This window comes from Puma concolor, chromosome A1 (assembly GCF_028749965.1).
Source record: "Puma concolor isolate L17-30 chromosome A1, mPumCon1.1.hap2, whole genome shotgun sequence".
In the NCBI taxonomy this organism is placed as follows: domain Eukaryota; kingdom Metazoa; phylum Chordata; class Mammalia; order Carnivora; family Felidae; genus Puma; species Puma concolor.
In genome coordinates this window covers 151813985-151836437 of record NC_141667.1, presented here as the reverse complement: position 1 = coordinate 151836437, position 22453 = coordinate 151813985, and the positions used below count along the sequence as shown (strand labels likewise).

The following is a 22453-nucleotide window of genomic DNA, read 5'->3' as shown; positions in this document are numbered from 1 at the left end:
TATATATGACTAAAAAATAATAGAACAGATCAATGAAACCAGGAGTGGATTCTTTGAAAGAATTAATAAAATCAATAAACCTCTAGCAAGACTTACCAAAAAAGAAAGAGAAAGGATCCAAGTAAATACAATCATGACTGTGAGAGGAGAGATGACAACCAACGTTACAGAAATACAAACAATTATAAGATAATATTATGAAAAATTATATGCCAACAATTGGGCAATCTGGAAGAACTGCATAAATTCTTAGAAACATATCAACTACCCAAACTGAAACAGGAAGAAATAGTAAACTTGTACAGACTGATAACCAGCAAAGAAATTGAATTAGTAATAAAAAAATTGTCACAACAAAAAAAGTCCAGGGCCAGATGGCTTCATGGGTGAATTCTACCAAACATTTAAAGAAGAGTTGATATCTATTCTTCTCAAATTATTCCCAAAAATATAAATGAAAGGGAAACTTTCAAACTCATTCTATGAGCCCAGTATTTCCTTGATTGCAAAACCAGACAAAGACCCCACTATAAAAGAGAATATCCCTAATGAACATGGATGCAAAAATTCTGAACAAAATGTTAGCAAATTGTATCCAACAGTACATTAAAACAATGTAGATTTTGGCTCCTGGGCTGCAAGTGTGGCTCCGTATTCACAAACCAATCAATGTGATACATCACATCAATAAGAGAAAATATAAGAACCACATGATCCTGTCAATAGATGAAGAACAAGCATTTGATACAGTACAACATCCATTCATGATAAAAACCCTCAACAATGCAGAGTTAGAGGATATGTACTTCAAACTAATAAAGGCCATCTATGAAAAACCCACAACTAATATCATCCTCAATGGAGAAAAACTGAGAGCTTTTCCTGTATGGTCAAGAATAAGACAGGGATGACCACTCTCACCAGTATTATTTAACATAGTCCTGGATGTTCTAACCACAGCAATCAGACAACAAAAATAAATATAAGGAATCCAAACTATTAAGGAACTAATAAAACTTTTACTGTTTGCAGATCACGTGATACTCTACATAGAAAACTCAAAAGACTCACCCCCCCCCCAAAAAAAAAACTGCTAAAAGCGACACACAAATCCAGTAAATTTGCAGGATACAAAGTCAATGTACAGAAATCTCTCGCATCTCTATACAACAATAATGAAGCAAGAGAAAGAGAAATTAAGGAATAAATCCGACTTATAATTGAACCAAAAAAACATAAGATACCTAGGAATAAATCTAACCAAAGGGGTAAAACACCTTTACTGTGAATAGCATAAAACACTGATGAAAGGAACTGAAGATGACACAAAGAAATTTAAATACATTTCATGCTCATAGATTGGGAGAACAAATATTGTTAAAATGTCTATATTACCCAAAGAAATCTATACATTTAATTCAATCCCCTATCAAAATACTAACAATGCTTTTCAAGGAGCTATAACAACAAGGAGGATGGTTAAATAGGTGATGAGGATTAAGGAATGCACTTGTGATCAGGACTGACTGTGGTATGTAGGTGTTGAATCACTATATTGTATACCTGAAACTAATATTACACAGCATGTTAACTAAAAGGAATTCATATTAAAAACTATTAAAAGAGAAACTAGTTACATATTGTTATGTTGATGTTGCTTATTAACAGAAATTAAAAAACTGGTAAAATGGTCTGGAAGTTGAATAGACAAAAGAGTAGACAGTACCAATTGTTAAGCTACTGTCTCAGTTCCAAACACACACTCTACATTCCAAACTGTGATGCTGCTGCTGCCTTGTCACCAAGGTGTGAATTTGGATATGGCAGTAAGGATTCTAGAAGTCTGCAAGCCAGGACGAGGGAAAAAACTTCTTCATGATTTTCAGTTTTCCTTTCAAGATTTTCCCAGTAGTGTGTCTTCATCATTCATTCTTCATCTTGGTGTTGGCTCCACTTAGCAAATTTTATTTTCACAATCACAGAACCACTCTCACCGTGTCCCTTAGAGAAACCTGCTCTAGCTGAGCAGCACCTAAGCCTTAGTAATCTGGGGACAGAGACTCCTGTGAACTAGGATACCAGAACTAACTTTATGTCACCTACTTGTCAGAAGTCTGGGACCCAGCTCTGTAAGCTCCTCTTCTTCCTTTGGACTCTGGAGGAACTCCATAAGTTGGATCAGGGCAGCCTTCTCTGAGGTACAGGAGACATCTGCATAGGGTCCCTTCTGAGGTATGAATACCCGCTAGTGAGTGCCCACTCCTCTGAGGTTTGGGCTCCAAGTTGCCAAGTTTTAAAATCCTTACCTTACCTTTCCCTTTACATCCCCAGATCAAGGAATTGTGGAAAAATTTCCTTCTATAATCCTTAACATTATCGTTTTGCCACTTCAGTGCTCAAATATCTAGTTAACAACTTTTTGTATTATGTTTTCTCTGGTAAAATAACCAATGTGGTTTTATTCCTGACTAGACACTGACTGATATACAAATTTTAAAATAATGGCTTAAATTCTGTATTTATTTCTGTTCTGATGTTCATCTTTTTAAAGAAATATAGTTTTACTGCTGCCGCACTTGAAGTATAGAAATAATCACAGCTACCACAGCGCGCTTAACATGAAAATAGTGCTTTAAAAATGCTTTCATGCATATTATCTCATTTGATATCTTCTTCTTGCATTCATTCAATAAGATTTTATTGAACCACTGCTATTTATAATAAACAGATTCATATACTGGAAAACTGTAGGTATATATTTGCATTTCCTAAAGGAAGCTTCATAAGGCCTCTAGTGCAGCATGGCAGAAGGCTAGGAACCATACATGAAGAATCATAGAGACTCAATTTCTGCCATCTAGGAAGTTTCCACTTAAAATATCCATATTTGTCAAGTTGAATCATCAATTAAATAGTATAGAAGGTATGCAAAGGGAAGAGAACAGTGCCTAGCAATTAAAACACTCAATGAAACACAGTTATAAACAAGAAGAATGAAGAAATAGGTACATTTAATTCAAAACTTTATAAATTATTAATAATGACAATAATATCAATGCATTGCTTCTTCATGAGGCTTTAAATTTACAGATACTGATCCCTGTGAGGTAGCACAGGTCTCATGATTCTCTTCTACTGATGAGGAAACAGACACTCACAAGGGGTGAATGACTTACCAGTGTTATGCAACCAAGAGGAGGCAACACCAGGCACCAGATCCCCTCTATTCAGTGCTGGCTGCCAATCCTGCAATGGTTCAGACCTTTCCTCAGGGCCTCCATCACGTCCCGATTCCTCAAGCTATAAATGAGGGGGTTGAGCATAGGAGTAAGGACCGTGTAGAAGATAGAGACAACCTTGTCATGACTAGGGGCCTGGTAGCGCCGAGGCCTCAGGTAGATGAACATGGCTGCCCTGTAGAAGAGGGAGACAGCTGCTAGGTGGGAGGAACAGGTGGCCAGGGCCTTTTTACAGGCCTGAGCAGAGTGAAAGGGGAGCACAGCCCTCAGGCTGTGAGCATAGGAGGCCACTATGATGGAAAAGGGAAGGAGCAGCATGAAGACACAGAAGCAAAGAGCAGAGTGTCAAAAAGGGTTGTGTCCATACAGGCCAGTTTTAATAAAGCTGGTACCTCACAGAAGAAGTAATCCACATTCCTTGAACCACAGTAAGGTAAGCTCATGGCTGCCACCATCTGGATAATTCCATCTAGTATCCCAAAGGCCCAGGAACTCCCAGAAATCTGGAGACAGACTCTGACTCATGAGGACAGGATAGTGAAGTGAGTGGCTGATTGCCACATAACAATCATAGGCCATGAGTCCCAGAAAAATTCCCTCAGATCCCACAAGAGAGACAAAAAAACCAATTTGTATGCCACAACCCACAAAGGAGATGGACTTCCTGCCAGAGAGAAAAGTTGACCGCCATCTTTGGCATGATATTACAGATCAAAATAAGATCCATAAGGGAGAGCTGACTGAGGAAGAAGTACCTGGGTGTGTGAAGCCGAGGATCTATGTAGATGAGGAAGATGAGGAGGACATTCCCACAGAGGGCCACAGTGAAGACTACCATAACCACAGAGAAGAGGACAACACCAGTCTGGTTATGGGAAAAGATGCCCAAGAGGATGAAGCCTTCTATAGATGATCGATTCAACCATATCCCCATGGCTCAGTTGTTCACAATCACCTGAGAACATGAACAGAGAAATTCTGGGTTTGAGTGACATGTCTTTATGTATCTCTGATTTCTTCTTCAGTCAGTTGTATCTTTTTGAATTTATCAAAGCTCAAAAACATGTCCTTTGAGACATAAAAGAGGGTGCTCTTTCATATTCCCATAACACAGATTATATGACCTTTGCCAGCTCATAGAATTGGATCACATATCTACATTTGTATGTATCCATACCAAAAATAATAGGAAAGTTAAATTACTTTATGTGTCATAAGACAATTGGACAATCCTTCTCTTTCAGGAAAAGATTGGTTTCCTCCATAAGACAGGGTTCTTTTTAGCTGGGATTACACAGCCTCAGTAAACTCTCTGTAACAGGACTTGGGCCATTTCATGTCCAAGAGATAATTTATATGTGTTAACAATAAGAGCAGTTAATGGAGACTTGAGATGTTCTTTGTTTTGCTCAGGAGTAATATCTTGGAATCATTTTTCATTTAGTTGGAAATCCATTTCTTTAGTTCCTAGATCTAAATCATCACAAAAGCCTCTTGGCTCTACATTCAGAATACTCAGATCCAGTTATTTCCTATCACCTCAATTGCAAGTGCCCTGGTCCAAGCCACTATCCTCTCTCAGATGGATAATTATAGGCTCCTCCCCAGTTTCCTGGCTTCTGCCCTTGAATCCTTTGAGTCTATTCTCTTAACACTTTACAAGAGTTTGTTAAAATATATCACACAAGAGGCTTCTGGGTGGCTCAGTTGATTAAGCGACCGACTTTGGCTCAGATCATAATCTCACAGTTCATGCGTTCAAGTCCCACATTGGGATCTGTGCTGACAGGTCAAGCCTGGAACCTGATTCAGACTGTGTCTCCCTGTCCCTGTGCCCCTTCCTTGCTCATACTCTGTCTCTCTCCATCTCTCAAAAATAAATAAATGCTGAAAAAATTAAAAAATAAATGAAAATTTTCACACATTGTAAATCTCTTGCTGATAGTATGTCATGACTACCCAAATTACTCCAAATAAAATCAAAATCCTTGTAGTAGTAAGGCCCTATGTATATCTCTCTCTCACACACACACACACACACACACACACACACACACACACCACTACTTCGGACCTTATCTCCTACCACGACCCCTTTGCTCACTGTTTTCCTTGAATTTCCTCAAACTGGACACACTCCCAACTTTGGGATTTTGCATTTTCTTCTCTTTGTAATGTTTTTCCCCAAATTTCTATCTCTCACCTACTGCAGATCTTTTTTTAAATTTTTTTTTCAACGTTTATTTTTGGGACAGAGAGAGACAGAGCATGAACGGGGGAGGGGCAGAGAGAGAGGGAGACACAGAATCGGAAACAGGCTCCAGGCTCTGAGCCATCAGCCCAGAGCCTGATGCGGGGCTCGAACTCCCGGACCGCGAGATCGTGACCTGGCTGAAGTCTGACGCTTAACTGACTGCGCCACCCAGGCGCCCCGCACCTACTGCAGATCTTTACTCAAATGCTTACCTCTACAGAGATGTCTTCTGTGAAAGTCATAGTAAGACTAAAAACATCTTGGGGCCCCTGGGTGGCTCAGTCGGTGAGTGCCTGATTTTGGATCATATCATGATCTCATGGTTTGTACATTTGAACCCTGCATTGGGCTTGCAGCTGTCAGCGCAGATCCTCTATTTCCCTCTTTCTCTCTGCCCCTCCCTTGCTCTCTCATTCTCTAAAAAGTAAACATGAAAAAAAAAGACCAAAAACGCCTTGCATTCTCAAGACCTTCCCACTCTTGTTCTTTTCCCACAGCACTTACACCATTTAACACACATTGCCTACATTTGTTTACTTTTATGGTCTTTCTCATCCTGCTGGAAGATAAGCACCACTTATTATTCAGCATGACATTGGTAGATCCCATATTGGCTTCCCAGGTCATAGTATAACATCAATATATATGTGTTGACTGAATAAATTAATATACGATGAAGCGATATATGACTGCAACCTTCATTTTATGAAAGCAGAAAGACTCCTCCTTTAATTGCAGGAGTCCTTGTTCTTGACCTGAATGTGCTACCTCACTGCCAGATTCCTTCCTCTGAGGAACAGTGAGTGACTTAGTAAGAAATATCCCGGGCATTTTTAAAAGATAAGAATTTTATAAAATGATAGCATCATCTATCAGATGTTTGTGTGGGGTGTATTCATGTCTACCTAAACTCCCTACAAAGAGGAAATGAGGCAACCCCACAGAATGCTCTGTGTGTAAAGACTCAGGGTATTTTTCTAAACTAGAATGTGCCTGCATAGAATCACCATTAGGGAGATAGGCTGCGTGAGCTGTGTACCTACAGAAGGGATTATGCCCTGACTCATACCCACGAAGATGCACTCAGGAATCCTTACCTCCACCAACACCCAGGTGTGATGTTTGGGGAGGGGTGTTCTACAGGGGCAAATCACTGTTCTTCTAGCCTTCAAATACCATCTAAGACAATCACCCCCTGACTGAACCTCCCAACTGAACAAACCAGGTTCCCCGGGCCACATCAGTAGTTCTTTCTGTGCTGAGGACAACCAGCCTTACCAACTGTGTGCAGAGGCACTCAGCCACACACATTTTAAAAAAGACGGATTTCACACCTTTCCTTCCAACTCTTATAATACAATACTACATAGCTGATTAATGACATTTCTCTCCTTTTCTGGACAGCTCCCATGAACTCTGATTCTTACATTTACTTACACTCAACACCTCCACTACGATGTCCAATGGGCTGTTCCTACCTAAACTGACCAGACAGAACCCATGATCTGCATGGCAGAAATATCTGTTTTCCTCCCTTCCCAGCTTAATGAATTGCATGTCTGCCAATTGTCCATGATATAATATGCTGTGTTCTTAATTCCTCTTTTTGTATATGCATCCCAACACAGGAAACTCTGCTGGCTTATCCTGAAAAATGTATTCACTCCTGGCCACATCTCATTCCTGCAGGCCCCAGCTGGCTACACTGTGAATTGCCCTTAACTGGATTTGCCTCCCCCTTCTATCCTTGTTCCCAACTTTAGTCTACTTGTCCATGGCATTAGAGTGAAGCCATCTCCATAAAATAAGACCAAATGCTTCAAGATTAAAGGAAGACTCATCTGGCTAGCTCTCCATCACCACCCAGACCTCCTTTTTCTTTTGCTTTCCCTGAAATTCCCTCCATTCTGGTGTCACTGGTCTCCCTGCATTTTCTCTCATCTAGCAGGCAGAGCAGACACCAGTCTTAGGAGGAATTTGTACTTGCTCTAACTTCCTCACAGACGACTCTTCCCAGATATGCTCAACATTGTTCCCTCACCTTCTCCTCACCTACCCAACTAGGACTTACTCAACACTTATTTGGAGTTGAAATCCTTCTTCCCTCCCCATTTCTTCCCTGCCCTTGTGTTTCTCAGAGTACTCAATACCATCAAGCATGCTACATTTAATTCAATGGATTTGTTTTCTGCTTTCCCAATGAGAACCTGTATCCTGATGCCATTTTTGCTCATGGGGGCATCTCCAGCTCCTAGAACAGTGATGCCATATATTATTTTCTCAGTAAATGTTGTTGAATGATTAACGGTAATATGCAAACAACTCAAGAAACTGTTCTAGCATCTCACATGTTCATTTTCCGCTCTCTAACTTCATATAGTTCATGGATGTTTACTTAATGGCTCCATTTCCTCTCTCAGAATTACACCATAAAAGGAGCCACTTTGTGTCTACAGTATAATTTTGGAGACAAGTTAACTCTCTGTCTTATATAAGTCCTTCTTCCTCCCCTTTACCTGCACCTCTTTCCACTCATCCTTTGCCTTTCTGCTTTAGATCACTCTTTAACCCAGAAACCCATCACTGAGCACCCTAATCCAAACAGAAGGATAGAGAAACAGATCAAAGGAAAAGGACTAGAGGAAATATCAGAGAGATACATAACACTAGAAAGAATATTCTCAAGCCCCCCCCAAAAAAAAACTGAAGGAGGCAGACAATAGGAAGAAGAGGAAATGCTGATAAACAAATCGAAATGGATAAATGACATAATCAGTAACAGAAACTGCAAGTAAGAGATAATGGGGTGATAGGGAAAAGACGCTCACTCACCTTTGAGTGGGATGCCGAGAAGAAAAAAAAAATTCAGATGTCCTGTAGAGGAGTTTCTAACAACAAAATAATTTCATTCGTCCTTCCTTGAGTTTGTACTTACTAGGTCAGAGGGGAGAAGGAGGAGCCTTACTGTTCTGTCCTTCTTCCTCAGCACCTCACCTACCTCTCAATCAGGCTACCAATGCTCTTGTCACCCTCAGCCTTCCTTTGGCTCTCTAGCTCAGACAGTAAGGCTCTTCTCAGCAAAAGGGGAAAGAAAGAAAGGAGACTTGGTCAAGGAGATGGTAGTGGGCAGGTGGAAACAGGATCAGCACCTGTGCATCCCAGCCCACCCACAGATGCTCATCCACCTTCCACAAACTCTCTCTAGACCGGGTTGCAGCTGTTACCAACTGCCCATGCAAGAACTTAACACTGAACCTGAGCAAGGAGGGTGAAGCTGATGAATCCCAGGGTAGCCCAGAACTAGAGCTCTGGAACAGTAGTTCCCAAGCCTACAATTAAAGAAACCCAAACAGGAAGCTTGAGGACAGGACCTGAGGAGGGCCAGTGTGAGGAAACCTGGTCAGGGGAGGGAAGCTGGCTCTTGGTGCTCTATCTTCAACCAAAGACATATCCCATACTTCCCCAGTGACTCTGAGAGACCTCAAAAGGTTTCCATCTGTGTCTGTCCCAGGAGTCTATCCCTGTATGATGGAAGTCACACCTGTTCTTTACAGACCCCATGAAGTCAGCCTTTCTCTATCGAAGGTCCATGATACACAGAACACTAGGTGAGATATTGTACTTGAATCAAAGGTGGGGACTAAACACAATCTGGCCTTATGGATATTATAACCAAGTGGGAGGGAAAGAAGAGTACCCACATTCAGGAGAGTCAGATGGTGGCAGGGAGCTAGTTGTCATCCCAAAACTGTCTGATGTTTCCCTAAACTCAGTGCCTTTCACAGTTTGCTGTGGATAGCCCTGTGGTCTACAGATATTATGCCTGTCTTCCCAGTGTAATCATGGATAGCACTCTCTTGAACTCTGAAGAGTCTTCCAGTTTGGATGATAATTTTATAGCTCCTCTGTTTTTGGCCTTATTACCATGGAAGCAGGTCAATTTTCAAAATGGCCAATTCATTGTAAACCAATTGGCCACATGACCGATTTATCTTTTATGTTTTAGCTCTTTTTGAAATTTATTTATTTATTTATTTATTTATTGAGAGAGAAAGCTGGGGACAGGCAGAGAGAGGGAGAGAGAAATCCCAAGCAGGCTCCACACTGTCAGTGCAGAGACTGATGCGGGGTGCAAACCCATAAACCATGAGATCATGACCTGGGCCAACACCAAGAGTCAGACGCTCAACCATCTAAGCCACCCAGGCACCCTGAGCCTTTTTTTTTTTTAACTAAAGTAGGCTCTATGCCCAGTATGGAGCCCAATGTGGAGCTTGAGTTCAAGACCGAGAGATCAAGATCTGAGATCAAGAGTCAGATACTCAACCAACTGAGTCAGGCAGGAGTCCTCAGTTTTATTTGACTGTTTTTTTTTTTTTAATTTTCACAATAACAACAAAAAAAAATGTTTTACCTGCCATACAAAACTCTTAGGGACTTCAGTTGAAGACTGATGTACAGATAGGAGACATTGGGTCAGAGGGCTAGGAGAAAGGGGATTGATGGGAGATGTTGTAAAATATAACGAGGTGGAGTTAGAGGCAACTAGAAAAAATAGGCCTTCCGCCAAACGTTCCAGGAACACCAACCTGGCTTTGAAAGAAACTCCCTACAGCCATATCACACTCTTCTGTTTCAGCTTCCTTTTCTACTTATTGTCTACTACCCACTGATCTCTCTGGTTCCCATAGATAACTGAAGAATTCCCATCTCCACATTCTCATTCAAGTTATTGTCCTATTGGAACTTACTTTGCCAGCTTTCTATTTCTTATTGAAACTTTATTCTATGAGGACTCATATAATGTTCATCGTTACTTTTCTCACCTTCCAAAATTTGATCCACATTCACTTCAGCCTCTGTCCCCTTTGGACTATTGCCTGTACAATTTGCAATTATGTCTGTTATGTCATGTGAAATATTTTATATTACCATGTATCTAACCTACATAGTGATTATGTGAAATGTGATGGCATACAAACAAAACAGCTTTATTTTAAACTAGGACCACTTCACATCTGGAATCTTCTTGCCCATTTCTTAGTGGATATCAGAACGATTGCAGAGCTTCAGGTATAAGATCAGCTTCAGGTGTAAGTCTCATCTCACTTAGCTAATCAAGACTGGCTTTCAGTAGGCTATGATCCAGTCTTATCCAAGTCACAACTTAAATATCCCATCTAATTCAAAACCTACCTGATCAACTATGCCTTGCTCAGTTCTGACAAGGCTTGAGACCCACCAGGGGGAAGAGGGCAAGAGTCATCCTTTTCACTATTTCTCCTGATTCTCTCATTTTGATAATTAGTTTTCCCTCTTCTTTCCATTGTTTTCTGGGGTTGAAAAAAAGGGTCATTAATGTGGGTCAATGTGGGCAATCTGTTGAGTATTATAAGTATTTTCTGTATTGAGATGTCCAAAGTCCAATGTGTGAAATATTTATCTATATATCTATATCTATATATCTATATCTATATCTATCTATGTCTATGTCTATGTCTATATCATCTATATCTTCTATTAATCTATATATTATCATCTATTAACTATGTACCTATAAATCATCTATCGTCCCTGCATGTTGATAAATGTTGAATGACATACCCACTCTATAAGAACTCTGCGGTAATAGTTCCTGGACATTGATGGACACTGTCCAATTGACCTCTGTGACCCCCTCATTTCCTACCCTGGAATTTTACTTTCATCCTTTCACACCAACCACTCTCAAGAGAGTTTTCAAGAAGGCTTAAGATACTGATTTGACAAAGCATCTACTTCAAAAATATACAATCTAGTCATCTTGACCCTGCACTTTTGCTGCATTTTGTTCTTCCTTGCCAACATGAGCAGCTCCAGATTATCTCACAGCTTCAGAATTCTCCAAACGCCAGTTTTACATTCACTTACGTCCACAGTTATTCCTGGTTCTCCCTGGAGATCTCTGGCTTGACTCCATGGAATTAGTGACATGAGTGCCTATAGTTAGGGAACCTCCAACCAGGACTTTAAGTACCAATTGCAATTCCTCAAGGAGGGAAACTTTTAAATACCCTCTCATTTAGGAAACTGGGAGTTGGTTCTTTGAAAGAATTAATAAAATTGATGAAATCATAATCAGACTTATCAAAAAAACAGAGTGGCCCAAATAAATAAAATCCTCATGAATGAAAAAGAAGAGATCACCACCAACACCACAGAAATACAATCTTAAGACTCTTTTATGAAAAACTATATACCAACAAACTGGGCAATCTGGAGGAAATTGACAAATTAGAACCATACAAACATACAAAACTGAAACAGGAAACAATATAAAATTTGAATACACACATAAACAGCAAAGAAATTGAATCAGCTATTAAAAATCTCCCAAAAACAAAAGTCCAGGAACAGATGGCTTCCCAGGGGAATTCTACTAGACAGTTAAAGAAGAGTCAATACCCATTCTTCTCAAACTCTTCCCAAAAATAGAAAAGGGAATAAAACTTCCAAACTCATTCTATGAGAGCAGCATTACTTTGATTCCAAAACTAGACAAAGACCCCACTAAAAAAGAGAACCACAGGCTAATATCTATGATGAACATGGATGCAAAAATTCTCAACAAGATACTATCAAATCAAATCATTAAAAGAATTATTCACCACAATCAAATTTGACTTATTCCTAGGCTACAGGGTGGGTTCAATATTCACAAACCAATCAACATGATACAACACATTAATAAAAGAAAGAACCATATGATCCTCTCAACATGCAGGAAAAGCATTTGACAAAATACAGCATCCTTTCTTGATAAAAACCCTTAACAAAATAGGTATGGATGGAGCACACCTCAATATCATAAAGGCCATATACAAGAGATGCATGGCTAATACCATCTTCAATGGGGAAAAACTGAGAGTTTTTCCTCTATGGCCAGGAAAATACAGAGATGTCCACTCTCCCTATTTCTATTTAACATAGTACTGGAAGTCTTAGCCTCAGCAATCAGACCAGAAAAAGAAATAAAAGACATACAAATTGGCAAGGAGAAAGTAAAACTTTCACTTTGCACATGACATGATACTCTATATAGAAAACCCAAGAGACTCACCAAAAAAAGTTGCTAAAACTAATACATGAATTCAGCAGTTGCAGTATATAAAATCAACATAGAGAAATCTGTTGCATTTTTAGACGCCAATGATGAAGCAGCAGAAAAAGAAATAAAGGAATCAATCCCATCGACAATAAGGTACCTAAGAATAAACCTAACCAAAGAGATAACATGTCTGTACTCTGAAAACTATAGAACACTTATGAAAGAAATTAAAGAGGACAAAAATGGAAAAATATTCCATGCTCATGGATTGGAAGAACAAACATTGTTAAAATCTGTATTCTGAGAAAACGACTTAAGATGGCAGCGTAGGAGGATGCTGGGCTCACCGCACGTCCTGCTGATCACTTAGATTCCACCTACACCTGCCTAAATAACCCAGAAAACCACCAGAGGATTAGCAGAACGGAGTCGCCGGAGCCAAGCACAGACGAGAGGCCCACGGAAGAGGGTAGGAAGGGCGGCGAGGCGGTGCGCGCTCCACGGACTGGCGGGAGGGAGCCGGGTGGAAGGGCGGCTCGCCGGCCAAGCAGAGCCCCCGAGTCTGGCTTGCAAAAAGCGGAGGGGCCTGACGGACTGTGTTCCGACAGCAAGCGCGACTTAGCGTCTGGGAGGTCATAAGTTAACAGCTCTGCTCAGAAAGCGGGAAGGCTGGAGGACAAAGGGAAGGAGAGCTGCTGAGCCCCCGGACGACAGAGCTCAGTTTGGTGGGGAACAAAGGCGCTCGCCAGCGCCATCTCCCCCGCCCATCCCCCAGCCAAAATCCCAAAGAGAACCAGTTCCTGCCAGGGAACTTGCTCGCTCCGTGCGCAAACACCCAACTCTGCGCTTCTGCGGAGCCAAACCTCCGGCAGCGGATCTGACTCCCTCCTGCTGCCACAGGGCCCCTCCTGAAGTGGATCACCTAAGGAGAAGCAAGCTAAGCCTGCCCCTCCTGCCCCTGTGCACCTTGCCTACCCACCCCAGCTAAGACGCCAGATCCCCAGCATCACAAGCCTGGCAGTGTGCAAGTAGCCCAGACAGGCCACCCCACCCCACAGTGAATCCCGCCCATAGGAGAGGGGAAGAGAAGGCACGCACCAGTCTGACTGAGGACACAGCTGTGGGCTGGGGGCAGACATCAGGTCCGACTGCGGCTCTGCCCACCAACTCCAGTTATACACCACAGCACAGGGGAAGTGCCCTGCAGGTCCATCACCACGCCAGGGACTATCCAAAATGACCAAGCGGAAGAATTCCCCTCAGAAGAATCTGCAGGAAATAACAACAGCTAATGAGCTGATCAAAAAGGATTTAAATAATATAACAGAAAGTGAATTTAGAATAATAGTCATAAAATTAATCGCTGGGCTTGAAAACAGTATAGCGGACAGCAGAGAATCTCTTGCTACAGAGATCAAGGGACTAAGGAACAGTCACGAGGAGCTGAAAAACGCTTTAAATGAAATGCATAACAAAATGGAAACCACCACGGCTCGGACTGAAGAGGCAGAGGAGAGAATAGGTGAACTAGAAGATAAAGTTATGGAAAAAGAGGAAGCTGAGAAAAAGAGAGATAAAAAAATCCAGGAGTATGAGGGGAAAATTAGAGAACTAAGTGATACACTAAAAAGAAATAATATACGCATAATTGGTATCCCAGAGGAGGAAGAGAGAGGGAAAGGTGCTGAAGGGGTACTTGAAGAAATAATAGCTGAGAACTTCCCTGAACTGGGGAAGGAAAAAGGCATTGAAATCCAAGAGGCACAGAGAACTCCCTTCAGACGTAACTTGAATCGATCTTCTGCACGACATATCATAGTGAAACTGGCAAAATACAAGGATAAAGAGAAAATTCTGAAAGCAGCAAGGGGTAAACGTGCCCTCACATATAAAGGGAGACCTATAAGACTCGTGACTGATCTCTCTTTTGAAACTTGGCAGGCCAGAAAGAATTGGCACGAGATTTTCAGTGTGCTAGACAGAAAAAATATGCAGCCGAGAATCCTTTATCCAGCAAGTCTGTCATTTAGAATAGAAGGAGAGATAAAGGTCTTCCCAAACAAACAAAAACTGAAGGAATTTGTCACCACTAAACCAGCCCTACAAGAGATCCTAAGGGGGACCCTGTGAGACAAAGTACCAGAGACATCACTACAAGCATAAAACATACAGACATCACAATGACTCTAAACCCATACCTTTCTATAATAACACTGAATGTAAATGGATTAAATGCGCCAACCAAAAGACATAGGGTATCAGAATGGATAAAAAAACAAGACCCATCTATTTGCTGTCTACAAGAGACTCATTTTAGACCTGAGGACACCTTTAGATTGAGACTGAGGGGATGGAGATCTATTTATCATGCTACTGGAAGCCAAAAGAAAGCTGGAGTAGCCATCCTTATATCAGACAAACTAGACTTTAAATTAAAGGCTGTAACAAGAGATGAAGAAGGACATTACATAATAGTGACAGGGTCTATCCATCAGGAAGAGCTAACAATTATAAATGTCTATGCGCCGAATACCGGAGCGCCCAAATATATAAAACAATTACTCATAAATACAAGCAACCTTATTGATAAGAATGTGGTCATTGCAGGGGACTTTAACACTCCACTTACAGAAATGGATAGATCATCTAGACACACGGTCAATAAAGAAACAAGGGCCCTGAATGAGACATTGGATCAGATGGACTTGACAGATATATTTAGAACTCTGCATCCCAAAGCAACAGAATATACTTTCTTCTCAAGTGCACATGGAACATTCTCCAAGATAGATCATATACTGGGTCACAAAACAGCCCTTCATAAGTTTACAAGAATTGAAATCATACCATGCATACTTTCAGACCACAATGCTAGGAAGCTTGAAATCAACCACAGAAAAAAGTCTGGAAAACCTCCAAAAGCATGGAGGTTAAAGAACACCCTACTAACGAATGAGTGGGTCAACCAGGCAATTAGAGAAGAAATTAAAAAATATATGGAAACAAACGAAAATGAAAATACAACAATCCAAACGCTTTGGGACGCAGCGAAGGCAGTCCTGAGAGCAAAATACATTGCAATCCAGGCCTATCTCAAGAAACAAGAAAAATCCCAAATACAAAATCTAACAGCACACCTAAAGGAAATAGAAGCAGAACAGCAAAGGCAGCCTAAACCCAGCAGAAGAAGAGAAATAATAAAGATCAGAGCAGAAATAAACAATATAGAATCTAAAAAAACTGTAGAGCAGATCAATGAAACCAAGAGTTGGTTTTTTGAAAAAATAAACAAAATTGACAAACCTCTAGCCAGGCTTCTCAAAAAGAAAAGGGAGATGACCCAAATAGATAAAATCATGAATGAAAATGGAATGATTACAACCAATCCCTCAGAGATACAAACAATTATCAGGGAATACTATGAAAAATTATATGCCAACAAATTGGACAACCTGGAAGAAATGGACAAATTCCTGAACACCCACACACTTCCAAAACTCAATCAGGAGGAAATAGAAAGCTTGAACAGACCCATCACCAGCGAAGAAATTGAATCGGTTATCAAAAATCTCCCAACAAATAAGAGTCCAGGACCAGATGGCTTCCCAGGGGAGTTCTACCAGACGTTTAAAGCAGAGATAATACCTATCCTTCTCAAGCTATTCCAAGAAATAGAAAGGGAAGGAAAACTTCCAGACTCATTCTATGAAGCCAGTATTACTTTGATTCCTAAACCAGACAGAGACCCAGTAAAAAAAGAGAACTACAGGCCAATATCCCTAATGAATATGGATGCAAAAATTCTCAATAAGATACTAGCAAATCGAATTCAACGGCATATAAAAAGAATTATTCACCATGATCAAGTGGGATTCATTCCTGGGATGCAGGGCTGGTTCAACATTCGCAAATCAATCAACGTGATACATCACATTAACAATAAAAAAGAGAAGAACCATATGATCCTGTCAATCGATGCAGAAAAGGCCTTTGACAAAATCCAGCACCCTTTCTTAAAATAAAAACTCTTGAGAAAGTCGGGATAGAAGGAACATACTTAAAGATCATAAAAGCCATTTATGAAAAGCCCACAGCTAACATCATCCTCAACGGGGAAAAACTGAGAGCTTTTTCCCTGAGATCAGGAACACGACAGGGATGCCCACTCTCACCGCTGTTGTTTAACATAGTGCTGGAAGTTCTAGCAACAGCAATCAGACAACAAAAGGAAATCAAAGGTGTCAAAATTGGCAAAGATGAAGTCAAGCTTTCGCTCTTTGCAGATGACATGATATTATACATGGAAAATCCGATAGACTCCACCAAAAGTCTGCTAGAACTGATACATGAATTCAGCAAAGTTGCAGGATACAAAATCAATGTACAGAAATCAGTTGCATTCTTATACACTAACAATGAAGCAACAGAAAGACAAGTAAAGAAACTGATCCCATTCACAATTGCACCAAGAAGCATAAAATACCTAGGAATAAATCTAACCAAAGATGTAAAGGATCTGTATGCTGAAAACTATAGAAAGCTTATGAAGGTAATTGAAGAAGATTTAAAGAAATGGAAAGACATTCCCTGCTCATGGATTGGAAGAATAAATATTGTCAAAATGTCAATACTACCCAAAGCTATCTACACATTCAATGCAATCCCAATCAAAATTGCACCAGCATTCTTCTCGAAACTAGAACAAGCAATCCTAAAATTCATATGGAACCACAAAAGGCCCCGAATAGCCAAAGTAATTTTGAAGAAGAAGACCAAAGCAGGAGGCATCACAATCCCAGACTTTAGCCTCTACTACAAAGCTGTCATCATCAAGACAGCATGGTATTGCAACAGAAACAGACACATAGACCAATGGAATAGAATAGAAACCCCAGAACTAGACCCACAAACGTATGGCCAACTCATCTTTGACAAAGCAGGAAAGAACATCCAATGGAAAAAAGACAGTCTCTTTAACAAATGGTGCTGGGAGAACTGGACAGCAACATGCAGAAGGTTGAAACTAGACCACTTTCTCACACCATTCACAAAAATAAACTCAAAATGGATAAAGGACCTGAATGTGAGACAGGAAACCATCAAAACCTTAGAGGAGAAAACAGGAAAAGACCTCTCTGACCTCAGCCGTAGCAATCTCTTACTCGACACATCCCCAAAGGCAAGGAAAGTAAAAGCAAAAGTGAATTACTGGGACCTTATGAAGATAAAAAGCTTCTGCACAGCAAAGGAAACAACCAACAAAACTAAAAGGCAACCAACGGAATGGGAAAAGATATTTGCAAATGACATATCGGACAAAGGGCTAGTATCCAAAATCTATAAAGAGCTCACCAAACTCCACACCCGAAAAGCAAATAACCCAGTGAAGAAATGGGCAGAAAACATGAATAGACACTTCTCTAAAGAAGACATCCAGATGGCCAACAGGCACATGAAAAGATGTTCAGCGTCGCTCCTCATCAGGGAAATACAAATCAAAACCACACTCAGATATCACCTCACGCCAGTCAGAGTGGCCAAAATGAACAAATCAGGAGACTATAGATGCTGGAGAGGATGTGGAGAAACGGGAACCCTCTTGCACTGTTGGTGGGAATGCAAATTGGTGCAGCCGCTCTGGAAAGCAGTGTGGAGGTTCCTCAGAAAATTAAAAATAGACCTACCCTATGACCCAGCAATAGCACTGCTAGGAATTTATCCAAGGGACACAGGAGTACTGATGCATAGGGGCACTTGTACCCCAATGTTCATAGCAGCACTCTCAACAATAGCCAAATTATGGAAAGAGCCTAAATGTCCATCAACTGATGAATGGATAAAGAAATTGTGGTTTATATACACAATGGAGTACTACGTGGCAATGAGAAAAAATGAAATATGGCCTTTTGTAGCAACGTGGATGGAACTGGAGAGTGGGATGCTAAGTGAAATAAGCCATACAGAGAAAGACAGATACCATATGGTTTCACTCTTATGTGGATCCTGAGAAACTTAAGAGAAGCCCATGGGGGAGGGGAACAAAAAAAAAAAAAAGAGGTTAGAGTGGGAGAGAGCCAAAACATAAGAGACTGTTGAGAACTGAGAACAAACTAAGGGTTGATGGGGGGTGGGAGGGAGGAGAGGGTGGGTTATGGGTACTGAGGAGGGCACCTTTTGGGATGAGCACTGGGTGTTGTATGGAAACCAATTTGACAATAAATTTCATATATATATAAAAAAAAAAAATCTGTATTCTTCCCAAAGCAACCTACCCATTTAATGTAATCCCTATCAAAATACCACTAGCATTTTTCACCAAGCCAAAAGAAACAATCCTAAAATTTGTATGGAACCAGAAAAGACCCTGAATAGCCAAAGAAATCCTAAAAAAGAAAAAGCTGGAGTCATCATGATTCTGGACTTCAAGCTATATCACAAAGCAGTAGTCATCAAGACAGTGTGGTACTGGCATAAAACAGACACATAGGTCAATGGAACAGAATAGAAAACACAAAAATGGACCCATAACTATACAGACAACTAATCTTCAACAAAGCAAGAAAGAATATCCAATGGAAACAGTCTCTTCAACAAATGGTGTTGTGAAAACTGGATGGCAACATGCACAAGAATGAAACTAGACTACTTTCTTACACCATACACACAACTAAATTAAAAATGGGTGAAAGAGACAGGACGGCCAACATGGCAGAGAAGGAGGGGGATCAGTAATTCCTGAGTCTCCCAAACAAAGAAGGGCTGGAACCAAAGGACTTTTACCCCAAGAATCTTGGAGGAAAAGAGACTGAGTCTACCAGGGAGAAACTGGGACAACTTGAGAGACCATAGGCGGGTGATTGTGAACTAGGGGAGATAAAACAGGTCGTGTAGGCATGGAGGGGAGGGACCCCCTTCTGCTGAGAGACCAAGAGAAGACAAAGAGCGGCTGGGGAAGTCTAGGACTGTATCTGAAGAAGAGAAAAAACCTCAGGCCAGTATCAGAGGGGGATACCATCTCTAACTGCAAGTTAGAGGATCTCTAACTGCAGATCCCATCTTCTGACTGGGGCCAGCTTTCCTGTTCACACACCTGGGGAGGAAGGGAGCCACCCCTGGGCTCAGTGGTAGATCAGGAGCACAGACTTCAGCAGAAGAAACCAGTCTCTCCCCTGAAGGGCTGTGGCACAGGACAATACCAGCTGGGACCTCATATTAGGAAGTGATTCCCCAGTACTGGGACCCACAGAGTGGGAGTTTAAATCCCAGCCAAGCCCCGGGGGCAAAGGAGTCGACAGAGTGAGACAGCCTCGTCTGCACCAGCAGCACAGTGAGGACAGCTCAAAAGAAGTGATTTGGGAGGCTCCTGGGTGGCTCAGTCGGTTGGGCATCCGACTTCGGCTCAGGTCATGATCTCACGGTCTGTGGGTTTGAGCCCCACATCGGGCTCCGTGCTGACAGCTCAGAGCCTGGAGCCTGCTTCCGATTCTGTGTCTCCCTCTCTCTCTCTGCCCCTCCCCTGCTCATGCTCTGTCTTTCTCTGTCGCAAAAATAAATAAAAACATTTTAAAATTTTTTTAAAAAAAGAAGTGATTTGGGACACAGGGTCACTGTTTTCTCCCCACCACAACCAAGGCGGGGCCTCAGGAATCAGTCTGCGGGGCCCACAGTGGAGATGGGACCAGCCTAAACCAAACCACGCCCATTCCCACTGGGTAACTGTATCTACTGGAGCAGGATAGACACTGGAACCATTCAGACCCCTCCTCCAAACCAATGCTACTGCATTGCCTGGATTAATTCTAGGATAATTCTTTACATATACATATATTCTCCCCCCCCCCATTTCTCCCTCTTATCTCTTCTCTCCTCTAGGCTGGTTACTCTGGTTATTGGTTTGTTTAAACACACATATTTAATCCATTCTCTTGATACATGTTCTACACCTCCTTCTTTACATTCCTTTCTGTCTTTCAGAAATAATCAAGCTGTATAGTTTCTCTGTCTGGGCAACTTTATCTTCTTTTCCCCCCTGTTTTATTCCTTATTTTCCTTTCTCTCTCTCTGGATTAAACCATTTAATCTTTCTGCCTAGTCAATGTTTATTTCTTCTTTGTCCCCACCCCTGTCATTTCTCTCTTTGTATGTACTCTTCCATCAGCACCACCTCCACCCTGTTCTTTACTTGTAGCTGGTGTTTCTGTTTTTTGCTCTTGGATTGTTTTTGCTATTTTGTTGTTTGTTTTTGTTTGTTTGCTATATTTGTTTTTGTGTTTGTGGGTTTTTCTTTCCTATTTGTCTGTTTGTCTTGCTTTCCAAGGCTACCTCCAGGAGCAAATGAAAGCACACCTGGTGGAGGGTCAAAAACATCAATACAAGTAGGGAAATAAAATAATCAAAATCACGAAAACAGAGAGCAAGTACCTCTATCCAAAAAACACCTCCTGAAGGGCCAGGCCTTGGACAGTGTATGATCCCACTTTAATACAGCAGTGCTCACAGGTGCAGAGCACATAACAAGCCTTTAAAACACATAAGAGATAGAAAACTAGCCAAAATGATGAAACAGAAGAATGCTCCTCAGAAGAAATTCCAGGAAGCACTGACCATTGAAGAATTGATAAAGACAGATTTAAGCAACATAACTGAACAAGAATTTAGAATAATAGTCATAAAATTAATTGGTGGACTTGAAAAAAAGGCATAGAAGACAGCAGAGAATCTATTGCTACAGAGATTGAGACACTAAAAAATAGTCATGATGAATTTAAAAATGCTATAAAGGAGGTGCAAAATAGAATGGATGTGGGCACAGCACAGAATGAAGAAGCAGAGGGGAGAATAGGAGAATTAGAAGATAAAATTATGGAAAAAGAGGAAGCTGAGAAAAATAGGATAAAAAAATCCAGGATCACAGGGGAGACATAGAGAACTAAGTGATTCAGTCATATAGGACAATATCCATATCACAGAAATTCCACAAAAAGAAGAGAGAAAAGGGCTGAAGGTGTACTTGAACAAATCATAGCTGAGAACTTCCCCAATCTGGGGAAGGAAATAGGCACTGAAATCCAACAGGCACAGAGAACTCCCCTCAGACATAACTTGAATCAATCTTCTGCACAACATATCATAGTGAAACTGGCAAAATACAAAAATAAAGAGGGAATTCTGAAAGTGGCTAGGGATAAATGGACCTTCACATACAAAGATAGACACATAAAGGTAGTAGCAGACCTATCTACTGAAACTTGGCAGGCCAGAAAGGAATGGCAGGAAATCTTCAATGTGATGAACAGGAAAAATATGCAGCCAAGAATCCTTTATCCAGCTAGACTATTATTCAGGAAAGGAGAGAAAAATGTGTTCCCAAACAAAAACTGAAGGAATTCTTCACCACTAAACCAGCCCCACAAGAGATCCTCAAGGGGACTCTGTGAGTGACATGTTGCAAGGACCACCAAGTACCAGAGACATCACTACAAGCATGAAACCTACAGATAACACAATGACTCTAATCCCCTATCTTTCAACAATAACACTGAATAAAATGACTAAATGCTCCAATAAAAAGACAAAGGGTATCAGAATGGATAAAAAAAACAAGACTCATCTATTTGCTGTCTACAAGAGACTCATTTTAGACCTGAGGACACTTTCAGCTTGGAAGTGAGGGGATGGAGAACTATCTATCATGCTACTGGAAGTCAAAAGAAAGCCGGAGTAGCCATACTTATATCAGACAAACTAGACTTTAAATTAAAGGTTGTAACAAGAGATGAAGAAGGGCATTATACAATAATTACAGGGTCTATCCATCAGGAAGAGCTAACAATTATAAATGTCTATGCATCAAATTTGGGAGCACCCAAATAT

The 22453-nt window shown here is 40.9% G+C and overlaps 1 protein-coding gene across 1 annotated transcript; it reads right to left on the bottom strand.

Annotated features, from left to right (window-relative positions):
* Nucleotides 1-3227: 3227 nt before the first annotated feature.
* On the bottom strand, nucleotides 3228-4173 carry LOC112861264 (olfactory receptor 2V1-like). The gene is given in 4 exon segments (XM_025924586.2): nucleotides 3228-3568; nucleotides 3571-3755; nucleotides 3757-3917; nucleotides 3919-4173. Coding segments are annotated over 4 exon segments (942 nt in total).
* Nucleotides 4174-22453: the final 18280 nt, after the last annotated feature.